The 14,681-nt window shown below is 33.0% G+C and overlaps 1 protein-coding gene across 1 annotated transcript; it reads left to right on the top strand.

Moving 5' to 3' along the window:
• Positions 1-2,880: 2,880 nt before the first annotated feature.
• LOC100372596 (uncharacterized) lies at positions 2,881-14,216 on the top strand. Its single transcript, XM_085498760.1, has 7 exons — positions 2,881-2,926; positions 10,493-10,593; positions 10,942-11,171; positions 11,370-11,664; positions 12,663-12,806; positions 13,067-13,536; positions 13,984-14,216. Exons 2-7 carry the CDS (start codon positions 10,505-10,507, stop codon positions 14,214-14,216), a joined length of 1,461 nt encoding a protein of 486 aa, XP_085354886.1. The 5' UTR covers positions 2,881-2,926; positions 10,493-10,504.
• Positions 14,217-14,681: the final 465 nt, after the last annotated feature.

Consider the following 14,681-nt stretch of genomic DNA (forward strand, 5'->3'; position numbering starts at 1 on the left):
AGCAATCCCCTTCTTGGTGATGAAAATCAACCATACATGTAATACGAAGCCTATTTATAATAAGAATCAACTACTATTTCTATTTCTACCTAAAATCGCTATTTGTTTTCGGGAAATAAGCATTTGGATTCTTGAAACGCCAATTTGTATTGATTAAACTTACATTTGTTTCTGTAATATCACTAATTGTATTGTATTCGTGAAACCATAATTTTTATTAGGAATTTTCCTTTGTACTTGTAAAATCGCCATTTGTAATAATAAAATATTTATTTGCATTTGTAAAACCACCCCATTTTGTATTCATAAAGCACTTGCTTGTTGGACATATATGCACAGAAGGCGCTGCTCACGTTTTTTGGTTTTGAAATTTGTCACAATTATTGATTAGGACATCAGTCATCGACTCCCAAATTTCATGATAATATAAACAGTAAGAAAACCACGGTTAATAAAACGGAAGTCAACAAGCTATGCAATTGCCAGTAGAAAACGGCATGCCCACTGGACGGGAATTGTTTGCAGTCTGGCGTGCCGTAACTAATTGGAATACTTTCGCCCCAAATTTATTACCTCCTACCAGTCTTGTAATAGAAGTGTACAAATGATCATGCTTTTTATTTTGGCTACGTTTCACACTGGTAAGGGATCACCGGCACCGACATTGTTACACTGTATCAAAGTAATCCAAACGCAACTTTGAACTTTGAATGAACTGTAAATGTTGCCTTCAATCTAGAAAATAATATCGCAAAATAGTTGGAAAATAATAAATTTAACAGCATAATACGTCCTAGCAATAAAATAAAGTGACTTCTAACGACTGAATGTTCGTATGCGGTGCCCGAGCTTAGTTATAAACCGACGCTAGCTTCACGTTCATTTCCTACAATGGCAACAGCCGAAAACATATTGCTTGTTTTTTTTCAGCGGCGCCGATTGTCAACCAGCCTACCAGCTTGTCTCATTGTTTGTGTATTCTAATTAATACACTCATGGTGTTCGCATTTGTACTGCCGCCGATTCTCACAACCTGGGGTCAGTTTCGACTAGCGTCTAATTACTCAATGAAATATTATTGGAGGTTATGCCACTGTGACATATTTCCTTAGCTTATGTGGTAACCACATTCAAATGTCAACCAAACTTAAACTTTTTAAAATGTGAGATAAGATTATTAATTATCAAATTAAATTACACTATTCATTCCATGAACAAATTATATAATTTTTCAGGGCGAGATAATTAGTCATATCTGCATATTAGAAATCAGGTAACTTGAAGCTGACCTCCATCACTTGCTATTCTTGATTCAATGTGCAGTACAATCATATGCAAATTATTCTCCTGTTTGAGTTCAATGACTCCTGACATTTTTACTGGTCCCTAGTAAAATTTATTTTTGTTCTGGGCAAATTATGTCATGGATGTCTGTCGTTAGTTACTACAGGTACGTATTATTGTTTACAGTGCTGGTTGTAGTAAAAAAATAATCCACTTGTCCTAATAGCATGTATTGCTCAGCTAAACCAGTCATCTGACTAAATTAACCGGAATTAGAGATTGTTGACAGCAGATGGAGACGTATACGACATGCTAAATACATTTTTTGTTTAAACGAATTTCGAATACGCGCTGCGCGACGACCACCGCCCTTTTTTATTCGAGCAATGTTAAAATACCTTCATTTTAATTTAGTGTTCTCAATAAAACCGAGGTCACGACACTGTTGCAAAATTCGCATCGCGAGGTAAGAAGCGTAGTCAACAGGTTCTAATATATGTTAAGGTAGAAGCATACTAATAAATTAAAAAAACCCAAAATTTATTCATTTTGCAATAAATTGTACTCCGAGGCATTATAAGAATATTGACCTTAAATAATGTGGGGGTCACCAGCTATTTTTTTCGAGAAATTGATGGTTGTATTTTAGTGAAAAGTCGCCCTTTTGAGCCTATTATAACACTTTTACCACAGGTTCCTATGGCAGTCTGTCGTGCCGTCACTAATTGGAATACTTTCGCCCCAAATTTATTACCTCCTTCCAGTCTTGTAATAGAAGTGTACAAATGATCATGCTTCTTATTTTGGCTGCGTTTCACATTGGTAAGGGATCACCGGCACCGAAATTGTTACACTGTATCAAATTAATCCCAACGCAACTTTGAACTTTGAATGAACTGTAAATGTTGCCTTCAATCTAGAAAATACTATCGCAAAATAATTGGAAAATAATAAGTTTAACAGCATAATACGTCCTAGCAATAAAATAAAGTGACTTCTAACGACTGAATGTTCGTATACGGTGCCCGAGTTTAGCTATAAATCTACGCTAGCTTCACGTTCATGTCCTACCATGGCAACAGCCGAAAACATATTGCTAGTTTTTTTCAGCGGAGCCGATTGTCAACCAGCCTACCAGCTTGTCACATTGTTTGTATATTCTGTTAACATTTTTAATTAATACATTCATGGTGTTTGCATTTGTACTGCCGCCGATTCTCACAACCTGGGGTCAGTTTCGACTAGCGTCTAATTACTCAATGAAATATTATTGGAGGTTATGCCACTGTGACATATTTCCTTAGCTTATGTGGTAACTACATTCCAATGTCAACCAAACTTAAACTTTTTAAAATGTAAGATAAGATTATTAATTATCAAATTAAATTACACTATTCATTCCATGAACAAATTATATAATTTTTCAGGGCGAGATAATTAGTCATATCTGCATATTAGAAATCAGGTAATTTGAAGCTGACCTCCATCACTTGCTATTCTTGATTCAATGTGCAGTACAATCATATGCAAATTATTCTCCTGTTTGAGTTCAATGACTCCTGACATTTTTACTGGTCCCTAGTAAAATTTATTTTTGTTCTTGGCAAATTATGTCATGGATGTCTGCCGTTAGTTACTACAGGTACGTATTATTGTTTACAGTGCTGGTTGTAGTAAAAAAAAATAATCCACTTGTCCTAATAACATGTATTGCTCAGCTAAACAAGTCATCTGACTAAATTAGACGGAATTAGAGATTGTCGACTGTAGATGATGGAGACGTATACGACATGATAAATACATTGTTTGTTTAAACGAATTTCGAATACGCGCTACGCGACGACCACCGCCCTTTTTATTCGAGCAATGTTAACATACCTTCATTTTAATTTAGTGTTCTCAATAAAACCGAGATAAGAAGCGTGATAAGAAGCGTAGTCAAGAGGTTATAATATATGTTAAGGTAGAAGCATACTCATACATTAAAAAACCCTAAATTTATTCATTTTGCAATAAATTGTACTCCGAGGCAATATAAGAATATTGACCTTAAATAATTTGGGGGTCACCAGCCTTTTTTTCGAGAAATTGATGGTTGTATTTTAGTGAAAGGTCGCCTTTTTGAGCCTATTATAACACTTTTACCACAGGTTCCTATGGCAGAGGTATTATGCAATATCTCAAAATCTAGCCTGGTGACATAGGCTGAAAAAATCATATATTGTTTTTGATGGAGTACTTTTGGTTGTTCTGAATTTGTTAAAAAATCTGGGTTTAAAAAGTGTCAAAAAATGCAATTTTTCTTTAACATTGTGTTCTATGGAATTGTTCCAAAAATAGGAATTTTCAAGAAATAGTAGGACACGTTTCTCAAAAAGCATAACTGTAACACACGAAATAATGCTATTTCATTGTACCATGAGACATTAGCTTCATGATTTTACATAATAAACTATTGAATATTGTCATGCGATTTATGACCAATTTTGTCAAAAATTATGAGTAGGCTTCTACCTTAAACTGTATATTAAAAAATAATTCGACTATTGCGTGGTTTCTGGTTATCGAATGGCCAAGTATATAATAAAAATATAAAATATTAATGGGTGAGTTATAACATGCAAATGCATGTTACGAGATATTTTTAATTAGCCCAGTTCATACACAGGTGCACTGGATATAATCAACAAAATAAGTATACATTTAAAATACTCAACGTACGTAAATGCAACTTACGCATGTTGAATCAGCCAAATATTAAACACAATCAAAATTATAGCCGTAAACATAATCCGATAAATATAGTTCATAAAAATAATAAAGATGTTGATACATAGTATTGAATCATGGAGAACCCGTTCAGACTATTATAAATCATAATAATCAACCCAACCCCAAATTTGGTATATCGGGGGGGGTATATTTAATGGTGCTTGTTTGTGTGTTCGTGTGTGCAATGTCACGTTTTCATTTATTGTTCCATCGATACTAGTGAATTAGACAGCGAGGAATAACAGTGTTGTGATTCATCGTGATATTATAGTTTGTCATGTTCATAGCTGCTACGGTTGTTGTAGAACCATTGTATGATGCTTTTTGGAGAGGTTGACGGTTTTCATCTAAGCGAGTGCACAGATAACTTGATTTGTGTGTCGTAGTCTGAGTAAATAATATTTTAGATGCATTTTTTTCAAATATAAATTTACTGTGCGATCAAAAATAATTGCTATAGTTGAAAACAATGATTATGTATTTACCAGTCTTTACAAATCAAGAAGATTGGACTTGTCTTGGACACATCTCAGACCAATGTACCATCCATGTATGTGTGGCAGTACTGTGTACGGGGATGCAAATTACTAGTGAATTATTATGAAATTATCTTTTCATCACATCGTTCGTTATTTACTTTCGTTTGTGTTATACCTGTATTGCAGTTTACACTGATCCTAGTCGTATGGTGGGATGTCCATTTAACTGTAATTTCGTTGCTCAATATATCGACCAACAATTTTCTGACAGTCAAGAAAATACTGCCACAAATTTAATATGAATAACAGCTAATCCAAAAACACACACATACAAGACGTGTATGTATTTATACGTATTTCAAATTCAACAACAATGAATATAATATAATCAAACAATGTTTATAAATAATACAAGTAGATGTTGATGATAGGGTGTTAGCGGCATCGCGAGTGGTGAGTTTGGTGTTAGAGATCGTGACGGTTGGGTCTACTCTAATGGAACAAAAAAAAACTATTTGTAATACCAAACCTATTTGGAATAACAATCACCTCTATTTATAATAACAATCAACCACATTTGTAATACCAAACCTCATTGTAATATCAATTATATTTATATTAACAATCAACACTCCTTGTAATACCAACCATATTTGTAATAACAATCAGCCTTATTTGTAACAACAATCAGTCGTATTTTTAATCAACCATATTTGCAAACAAACCCTCATTGTAATACCAATCATATTTATAATAACAATCGACTCTATTTGTAATACCAACCATATTTGTAATAACGATCAACCCAAATTGTAATACCAACTATATATGTAATAACAATAGCCGTATTTGTAATAACAATCAACCGTATTTGTAACAACAATCAGTCGCATTTGTAATAACAATCTACCCTATTTGTAATACCAATTATATTTGTAATAACAATCAACTCTATTCGTAATACTAACCATATTTGTAATAACATTCAACCCTATTTGTAATAATAATAATCAACTATATTTGTAATAACCAGCAACCCTCTTTGTAATAACAATTAACCATATTTGTAATAACATTCAACCCTATCTGTACTAATAATCAATTCTATTTGTAATAACCAGCAACCCTCTTTGTAATAACAATTAACCCTCTTTGTAATAACAATCGTCCATATTTGTAATAACAGTCAACCATATTTGTAATACCAACCCTTTTTTAATACCAACCATTTTATTTAATAACAATCAACCCTCTCTGTAATAACAATCACCCATATTTGTAATAGCAACCCTTTTTGTAATACCAACCATATTTGTAATAACAATCAGCCATAGTTGTAATAATAATTAACCGTATTTGTAAAGAAAATCAACCTTTTTTGTAATAACAATCAACCCTATTTTTAATAATAATCAACTCTATTTGTAATACCAATCAACCCTATTTGTAATACCAATCAACTTTTTTGGAAATAAAAATCCACACTATTTGTAATAACAATCAACCCTATTTGTTATGAATATCGACCCAATTTGTAATAACAATCAATCGTATTTGTAATAACGATCAACTCTACTGTAATACCAATCATATTTGTTATAACAACCACCCCTATTTGTAATATCAACCATAATTTTGAAAACAATCAAGACTATATGTAATAACAATCAATCCTATTTACAATATCCTCCATAATTGTAATAACAATCAATTCTATTTGTAATAACATTCAATCCTATTTGTAATAATGGTCAACCCCACTGTAATACCAGCCATATATGTAATAACAGCCACCACTATTTGTAATAACAACTATAATTTTTAAAACAATCAACCCTATTTGTAATAACATTCTACCTTGTTTGCAATACAATCCATAATTGTAATAACAATCAACTCTACTTGTAATATTAATCAACCCTACTGCAATACCAAACATATGTGTAGTAGCAATCAACCCTATTTGTAATACCCTCTATAATTGAAATAACAATCTACCTATTTGTAATAACAATCAACTCTTTTTGGAATAATAATCAACCCTATTTGTATTAATAATCAACCCTACTGCAATATAGCCGATTGTCAACCAGCCTACCAGCTTGTCTCATTGTTTGGATATTCTGGTGTTTGCATTTGTACTGCCGCCGATTCTCACAACTTGGGGTCAGTTTCGACTAGCGTCTAATTACTCAATGAATTATTATTGGAGGTTATGCCACTGTGACATATTTCCTTAGCTTATGTGGTAACCACATTCCAATGTCAACCAAACTTATACTTTTTAAAATGTGAGATAAGATTATTAAATATCAAATTAAATTGCACTATTCATTCCATGAACAAATTATATAATTTTTCAGTGCGAGATAATTAGTCATATCTGCATATTAGAAATCAGGTAACTTGAAGCTGACCTCCATAACTTGCTATTGTTGATTCGATGTGCAGTACAATCATATGCAAATTATTCTCCTGTTTGATTTCAATGACTCCTGACATTTTTACTGGTCCCTAGTAAAATTTATTTTTGTTCTTAGCAAATTTTGTCATGCATGTCTTCCGTTAATTACTACAGGTACGTATTATTATTTAAAGTGCTGGTTGTAGTAAAAAAAATAATCCACTTGTCCTAATAGCATGTATTGCTCAGCTAAACGAGTCATCTGACTAAATTAACCGGAATTAGAGATTGTCGACTGTAGATGGGGACGTGTACGACATGCTAAATACATTGTTTATTTAAACGAATTTCGAATACGCGCTACGCGAGGACCACCGCCCTTTTTATTCGAGCAATGTTAAAATACCTTCATTTTAATTTAGTGTCTTCAATAAAACCGAGGTCACGACACTGTTGCAAAGTTCGCATCGCGTGATAAGAAGCGCAGTCAAGAGGTTCTAATATATGTTAAGGTAGAAGCCTACTCATAAATAAAAAATACCAAAATTTATTCATTTTGCAATAAATTGTACTCTGAGGCAATATAAGGATATTGACCTAAAATAATTGGGGGTTACCAGCTTTTTTTTTTTCGAGAAATTGATGGTTGTATTTAAGTGAAAAGTCGCCATTTTGACTCCATTATAACACTTTTACAACAGGTTCCTATGGCAGAGGTATTATGAAATATCTCAAAATCTAGCCTGGTGACATAGGCTGAAAAAATCATATATTGGTTTTGATGGAGTACTTTTGGTTGTTCTGAATTTTTTTAAAAATCTGTGTTTTAAAAAGTGTCAAAAATTGCAATTTTTCTTTAACATTGAGTTCTATGGAATTGTTCTAAAAATGGGAATTTCAAGGAAAATTTGGACACATTTCTCAAAAAACATAACTGTAACACACAAAATAATGCTATTTTATTGTACCACGGGACATTAGCTTCATGATTGTACATAATAAACTATTGAACATTGTTATGCGATTTATGACCAATTTTGTCCAAAGTTATGAGTTGGCTTCTACCTTAAACTGTATATTCAAACATAATTCGACTCTTGCGTGGTTTCTGGTCATCGAATGGCCAAGTATATAATAAAAATATAAAATATGAATGGGTGAGTTATAACATGCAAATGCATGTTACGAGATATTTTTAATTAGCCCAGTTCATACACAGGTGCACTGGATATAATCAACAAAATAAGTATACATTTAAAATACACAACGTACGTAAATGCAACTTACGCATGTTGAATCAGCCAAATATTGAACACAATCAAAATTATCGCTGTAAACATAATCCGATAAATATAGTTCATAAAAATAATAAAGTTTTTGATACATAGTAGTGAATCATGGAGAACCCGTTCAGAATATTATAAATCATAATGATCAACCCAACCACAAATTTGGTATAATGGGGGTATATTTAATGGTGCTTGTTTGTGTGTGCGTGTGTGCAATGTTACGTTTTCACTTACTGTTCCATCGATACTAGGGAATTAGACAGCGAGGAATAACAGTGTTGTGATTCATCGTGATATTATAGTTTGTTATCTTTTCATCACATCGTTCGTTATTTACTTTCGTTTGTCTTATACCTGTAATGCAGTTTACACTGATCCTAATCGTATGGTAGAATGTCCATTTAACTACTGCAATACCAACCATATTTGTAGTAACAATCAACCCTATTTGTTAACGATAAACCCTTCTGTAATACAAACCATATTTGTAATAACAACCATAATTTTTAAAAACAATTTACCATATTTGTAATAACAACTATTATTTCTATTTCTTCCTAAAATCGCTATTTGTTTCGAAAAATAAGCATTTGTATTCTTGAAACGCCAATTTGTATTGGTTAAACTTACATTTGTTTCTGTAATATCACTAATTGTATTCGTGAAACCATCATTTTTATCAGGAATTTTCATTTGTACTTGTAAAATCGCCATTTGTATTAATAAAATATTTAATTGTATTAGTAAAACCACCCCGGTTTGTATTCATAAACCACTTGCTTGTTCGACATGTATGCATAGAGGCGCTGCTCGGGCACGTAGTATGACATGTGTGGGCAATTATCACGTTTTTTTTTTTTTGTTTTTTTTTTTAATTTTTTTATCATTATTGATTAGGACATGAGTCATCGACTCCTAAATTTCATGATAATATAAACAGTATTCGTTGGAATTTCCCAATAATTCGGGACAACTCTAAAAACCATCTTATAACTACATATTATTTATTTCGAAGATATGACGTAACTTTTTTTACCATATGAACCATTGGTAAACGGTTCATAGATGTCAATTTTCATGGCCATACATTGTTTTCTAGATTTTGTGAGCAACAGCATAAAAAACATATCGTTAAAGTCAAGGAAATAAGTTTTAATGGTGTCAACCTAAATTAAAAATAGAAGAACATTAAGAAACACCGAATGTAGATAACATTACCTGAGAGCTAAAAATCTAAATAAATCGATCAGTACTATTTCTTTCTTATTTTTGTCTGGTTTTCGTCGCTATTGTTTTCTTACCTTAAACTGGGCTGTGGCCAGCAGTACTAAAGTGCACGATTATTTGTGTTATATGGAATTACCATGGGATTATGCATCATGGCACTGTGAATTATAGTAATCCGTGAGATATTATGCATCCTATTATGTCCATGTATTAAATGTAAGTCCGGATGTGCACGAGATAGCATTACGGGGAATAAAAATGCAACGCACGCACAAAATGGACTTTAGTCTGGAAGCCTTTTTTTGGCATTATAGCGTAAACACAATATCGTGAGACACGATTACATTATGGGACCCTTGGTTGGAAAGCTTTGCACGATCGTCACTGTAGCATTATACTATTTTAACAACGTTAAAATCTACACGATAGCGCATTAGAGGGAGTAAAGTTCCTTCATTAGTGGAGGTCGTCGGGTCGCTCTCCAAATGGCAAGCATGTATACAACAAATTACCTGAACACGATGGACACTAAATAACGACTTTTTCTTTATACCTAGAATTACGTCGTTAAACCTAAGTAACGTCTCGTTGTTGAGATGCGCTGCACTCAAATTCGCCATTTTTGTTCATATGATACCAATAATTACTATTTGAATGCCATTGTGATGAGTCACATGCAATGAGATGAAAGCGTGACTTCTATGTCAATAGAAACTATGTTGTAATTGCAGTAATCAAATCAACTGTACAGTTTTCTATAGATGCTCTCTTTGTCATGATGATCGATGTGTCGATTTCACGCCGACAGAGTTTCATAACTTCAGTATTATTATAGTACTGGCGATAAAAAAACGGGCAGAAATAATGAAACAAGTACTGAATGATTTATTTGTATTTTCACCCTTCAAGCTACTGTGCATTTATACTAAACTGCAATTTGAGCGTTTTCGAAATCAATTTTACATCGCAAACCTGGAAATTAGGAAACCAGGATGGGTCGATGTAAAACATAACAAATATTCATTTTACATTGATAGAAAAGTGCCAAAATGAACATCAAGAGGACCAAGACGTATAACGTGCTTATTTTAGTGGTACTCTGTGTGGCAGTTTATATATTGGGACGTAGATGGACTTCGTAAGTTCATATTAACTGATTACTCAAATTCGAGATGTTTATTTATTCTCAATAGTATTGGATAAAATAAAATGTTTCTGCTTTTGTTTTTATAAGTGGTTTAATTAATTTGTAATATGTAACCTATTAACTGGTACAACACTTGAGTGACAATGGTGCTCTCAAATAAATTAACATTATCATTTTTATTTCATTAAGTATTCTATGCATTGTTTGTTCGAACGCATATAAAAGAAACTTTCAATTAAAATTGTTAAAATAAGCATAACTTTAAATTTAAATGTATTTTACTTATCACACTGTTTACTGATGACAAATGAATAACTTTCCATTTTCCTATTTGTGTAGCTCCAGTGTAAGAACCCGAAGTCCAAGCAAACATCAAAGAAAAATCTTTCTTGACTGTGGAGCTAATATGGCATCATCAGTAATGCTCTTCAGAGAAATCTACCCTAACGGAAAGGAATATGAAATATATTCCTTCGAAATTGATGACAGATTAGGGCCATACTTTGCTGCATATAAACATCAAAGTGGCATTAACGTTAATATTCCATTGGGTGTTGCTGCCAAAAATGGTAAGTGGTACTCACACACACTCATTACATCCACCCACCCAACAAACTCACACACTCACTCACACACTCACACATTCAATCACTCGCGCACACATTCACTCACTCACACACTGACCCATTCACTCATTCACTCACTCACTCACGCAGCTTGATGCTATATTTATTTAACTAATTGCTATCAAAATACACAATTTGCAGGTGGATTCACTGCCTACTTAGAAGGAACCTGGTATCCAGGGAAACTGAACAACAAAAAGGACATGCAGTGGGGTGGTGGCACCTTGTTCGTAAAAGATGAAGAAAAAAATGCAGAAGATGGAGGATATCGAAAACTATCCCATCGTGTGACTGTGCCTACTGTTGACCTATCTCAGTGGATTCAGAAGAACACAAGAAAAGAAGATTACGTAATTCTTAAATTGGATGTTGAAGGCGCGGAATTTGAAATAATCCAAAAAATGTTGAAGGATCAAACTTTTGAGTGGATTGATAAGTAAGTGCATTGCTTGAACATCTACCTATTTTGAACAGTTGCTTAGAACACCGATTACATTGTATTTATTTTAGATCAACAATAAAAACATATTATATTAATTATTATATTTTAAATGAAAATTTTCAAAAGCAATACACAGGTTTATGACAAAATAGTTTTGAAATATGAATCATAATGATAAATGACGAATACGTTACTGACAACACTCCTTGGCTGCAAGCCCTGAGGTCTGTAACCCAAGAAAAAAATACGAGTCTCAGTTCAATTGTCAATATTTATTTGAATATATTTATCATGTCAACTTAACAGTAGTAGAATGAGATATGAATTTATGCCAGAGCTTTTTTTCAAAATCGATATCCATACCCTACAATCAACTTGCTCTGTTATGCTCAGAAAAGTGTTTAGTGGCCCCTTTATATTAATTGACCTTTGATCCTAACATCCATTAATGGCATGGTCACAGGGTTAACGTGTGTTAGGTACTCATGCTGGGGAACCTTTTGTAAATATTACATATATCATTTTGGGTAACATGAGGAATATATTCATAATGTTTTGAAACTATAGCTATCTGTCTCTTGTGGTTGTACTGCGAGCTACGTATATTGTGACATTGGCATTTAAAAAACTTATGGTCTTACGGCCAACAAGAAGCAAAACGTAAATGTAAAATCCCACATTGTCATGTACACTTGTTTGAATAAGGTCATAACATCTCTTAGTGCATCACTACTTTTTATTATATAGACAAGATCAGAATCAACGGTATTTGGTGTGAAAACATAAATACAGAGTGTTCCCATTTTAATCACTTCCATTTGTTCGAGCAATGAATATACACATTGAGTAATATTGAGCAATAATATGCCACTTTTCCTGAACCTCAATGTCGTTTTATTTCAGTCGAATTGCTGTATACCCAATGATTGAAGGTAGTATGAGTTTTACACAGTTATTCTAATTGCTGTTTGTCATGTCACTCTAATTTCCAGATTTTACGGAGAATACCACTCTTCACAGCCAACTGGATTCGACCTGGAAGCAAGGAAAAGGATATATAAACAATTAAAAGATATAGGAGTAAAGCAAATTACATGGGCTGGAGAAGAAAAATCGTTTTCCGATTTTGATGAATTGTACAAGTTACAGGTAATCACCTTTGATTTATATACCACATCCACAAGGTTAGAATTAATCAACCTCTAAATGTTATGTTATGTAATTAATGTTGAACCAGAAGCTTTATTTAATTGAGCTATTCATATCATTATTTTTCGTTTATTTTCAATATTTTATTTTTCTCACATTCACAGGTAAACATTATTTAGGTATCATTTCATAATTGACAATCTGCCGATCAAGTTTCAACTGAAATCACTTATTTGTATATCTCTCAACATTTACCTCAGGCAGAAGACAATATTCCTGGTGCAGTTGGCGAAATAAACGACAAGTGTCCTACGATGAATGGAAAAACACTTGTCTCGATTGTTCTCGAGATCGGTATGAATCTAAAGACAGCAAGTCTTCTTGTGGAAACATTGAAAGCTTATGCGAAAGACGTGCCACTGACTCTATTTGTATATGGTGACTTTGTTGAAGAGCATCCAGAGCTAATCAAGGAATGGAGCTTACATTACGAGATCGGTATTCGAGGAAGTAGTCCAATGCCAAACGGATTATGGGAATTGCAGAACAACAATCTCCTTCGCTTATCCATCGTGAGTGCCATGACTAGACTTATGGAACTCAAACTGGTAGCAAAATATGTTCTACCAACTGGATTTAGTGAAAACGTCGTTTCCGTTACTAAAGACAGAAATCTTCGACCAATCGATTCAACTATTCGTTTTCCACCTAAAGATGGTGAGTGTATACATGATTATATTTAAAATGATTGTTTTCATATTTAATTAAAACCCGCATAAAATTGTGAGCAAGACCAGTGTTTCAAGGTTGCATGAATTTTACGTTTTTATATACTGTTCATGACTATAATAAAAAAGAATTATGTATGACAATAAACAATAAATATTTTGTGAATTTTAGGATTTGGGAACGTACATAGTTATGGGCCGGGTGTAATAATGTCGCTCGGTATCCATGTACATATAAAAAGGAGAGTGTGCTCGAATATATTATGGAAAATTCACCATTTTTTACAATTACAAGGTTGGCTCGAGTTAGGGGTATACTGATAGAAATATAAAAAAAAAACATATTTTTTATATTTTTACAGACACAATAAATCGTTGCATTGTATTCATAGTTTCCTTGAATAATTCATTTTTTGAACATAATTTTTCGTTGCAGAAAATCTTTTGACATACAGTTCATACTTTGAGTACAGAGATGTTGAGAGAATACCGAAGGCATTGGCTGTTATCCACAATGCACTGGCTGATAAAGGAGGCATTTTGAGTTTAGATTCTGATTTCCCGGACAGCTATATCGTGTCGACGTTTCTGCTGGACTACCTATATAAAGTATCAGATCACACGATAGTCAGTTTACGGCGATGTCTTACAGATAATATTAATTCCTAAATGGAAATGGACAACACTTTCCCAATATGAAGTTATCTAGAACATAAGTGAAAACAGAACTGTAACTAAAGAAATGATTTGAGTTAATTTTTGGTTGTGTGCTTATACCCACATTTGTATACAATATTGTTGTTGCTGATACTGTTGTTGTTCTTGTTAATTTTTCCCTGTTGTTCTTGTTGTTCATGTTGTTGTATTACATATCTCCGGTGTCAAATTGGAGGACTTTTGTTGTGTCACTCATTCAATTATTATAATGCTGGTTATTATAACAATGACTAATAGCATTTTTGCTTTTTTTACAACTTTATTGCATTTTAACATGTTATTTTGTTCATTTCGATGGTGTGTCAGTGTTGTAATGCCAAATTGTATTTGAAGTTGAATGTACAGAAGTTAAATTGTTTAAACAATAAGCCACTAAGTATTACCATTGCAACTGGTTGTGCCATGGTTAAAGTGCCA

The sequence above is a fragment of the Saccoglossus kowalevskii genome, chromosome 5, assembly GCF_978046115.1.
Source record: "Saccoglossus kowalevskii chromosome 5, keSacKowa6.1, whole genome shotgun sequence".
Taxonomy (NCBI): domain Eukaryota; kingdom Metazoa; phylum Hemichordata; class Enteropneusta; family Harrimaniidae; genus Saccoglossus; species Saccoglossus kowalevskii.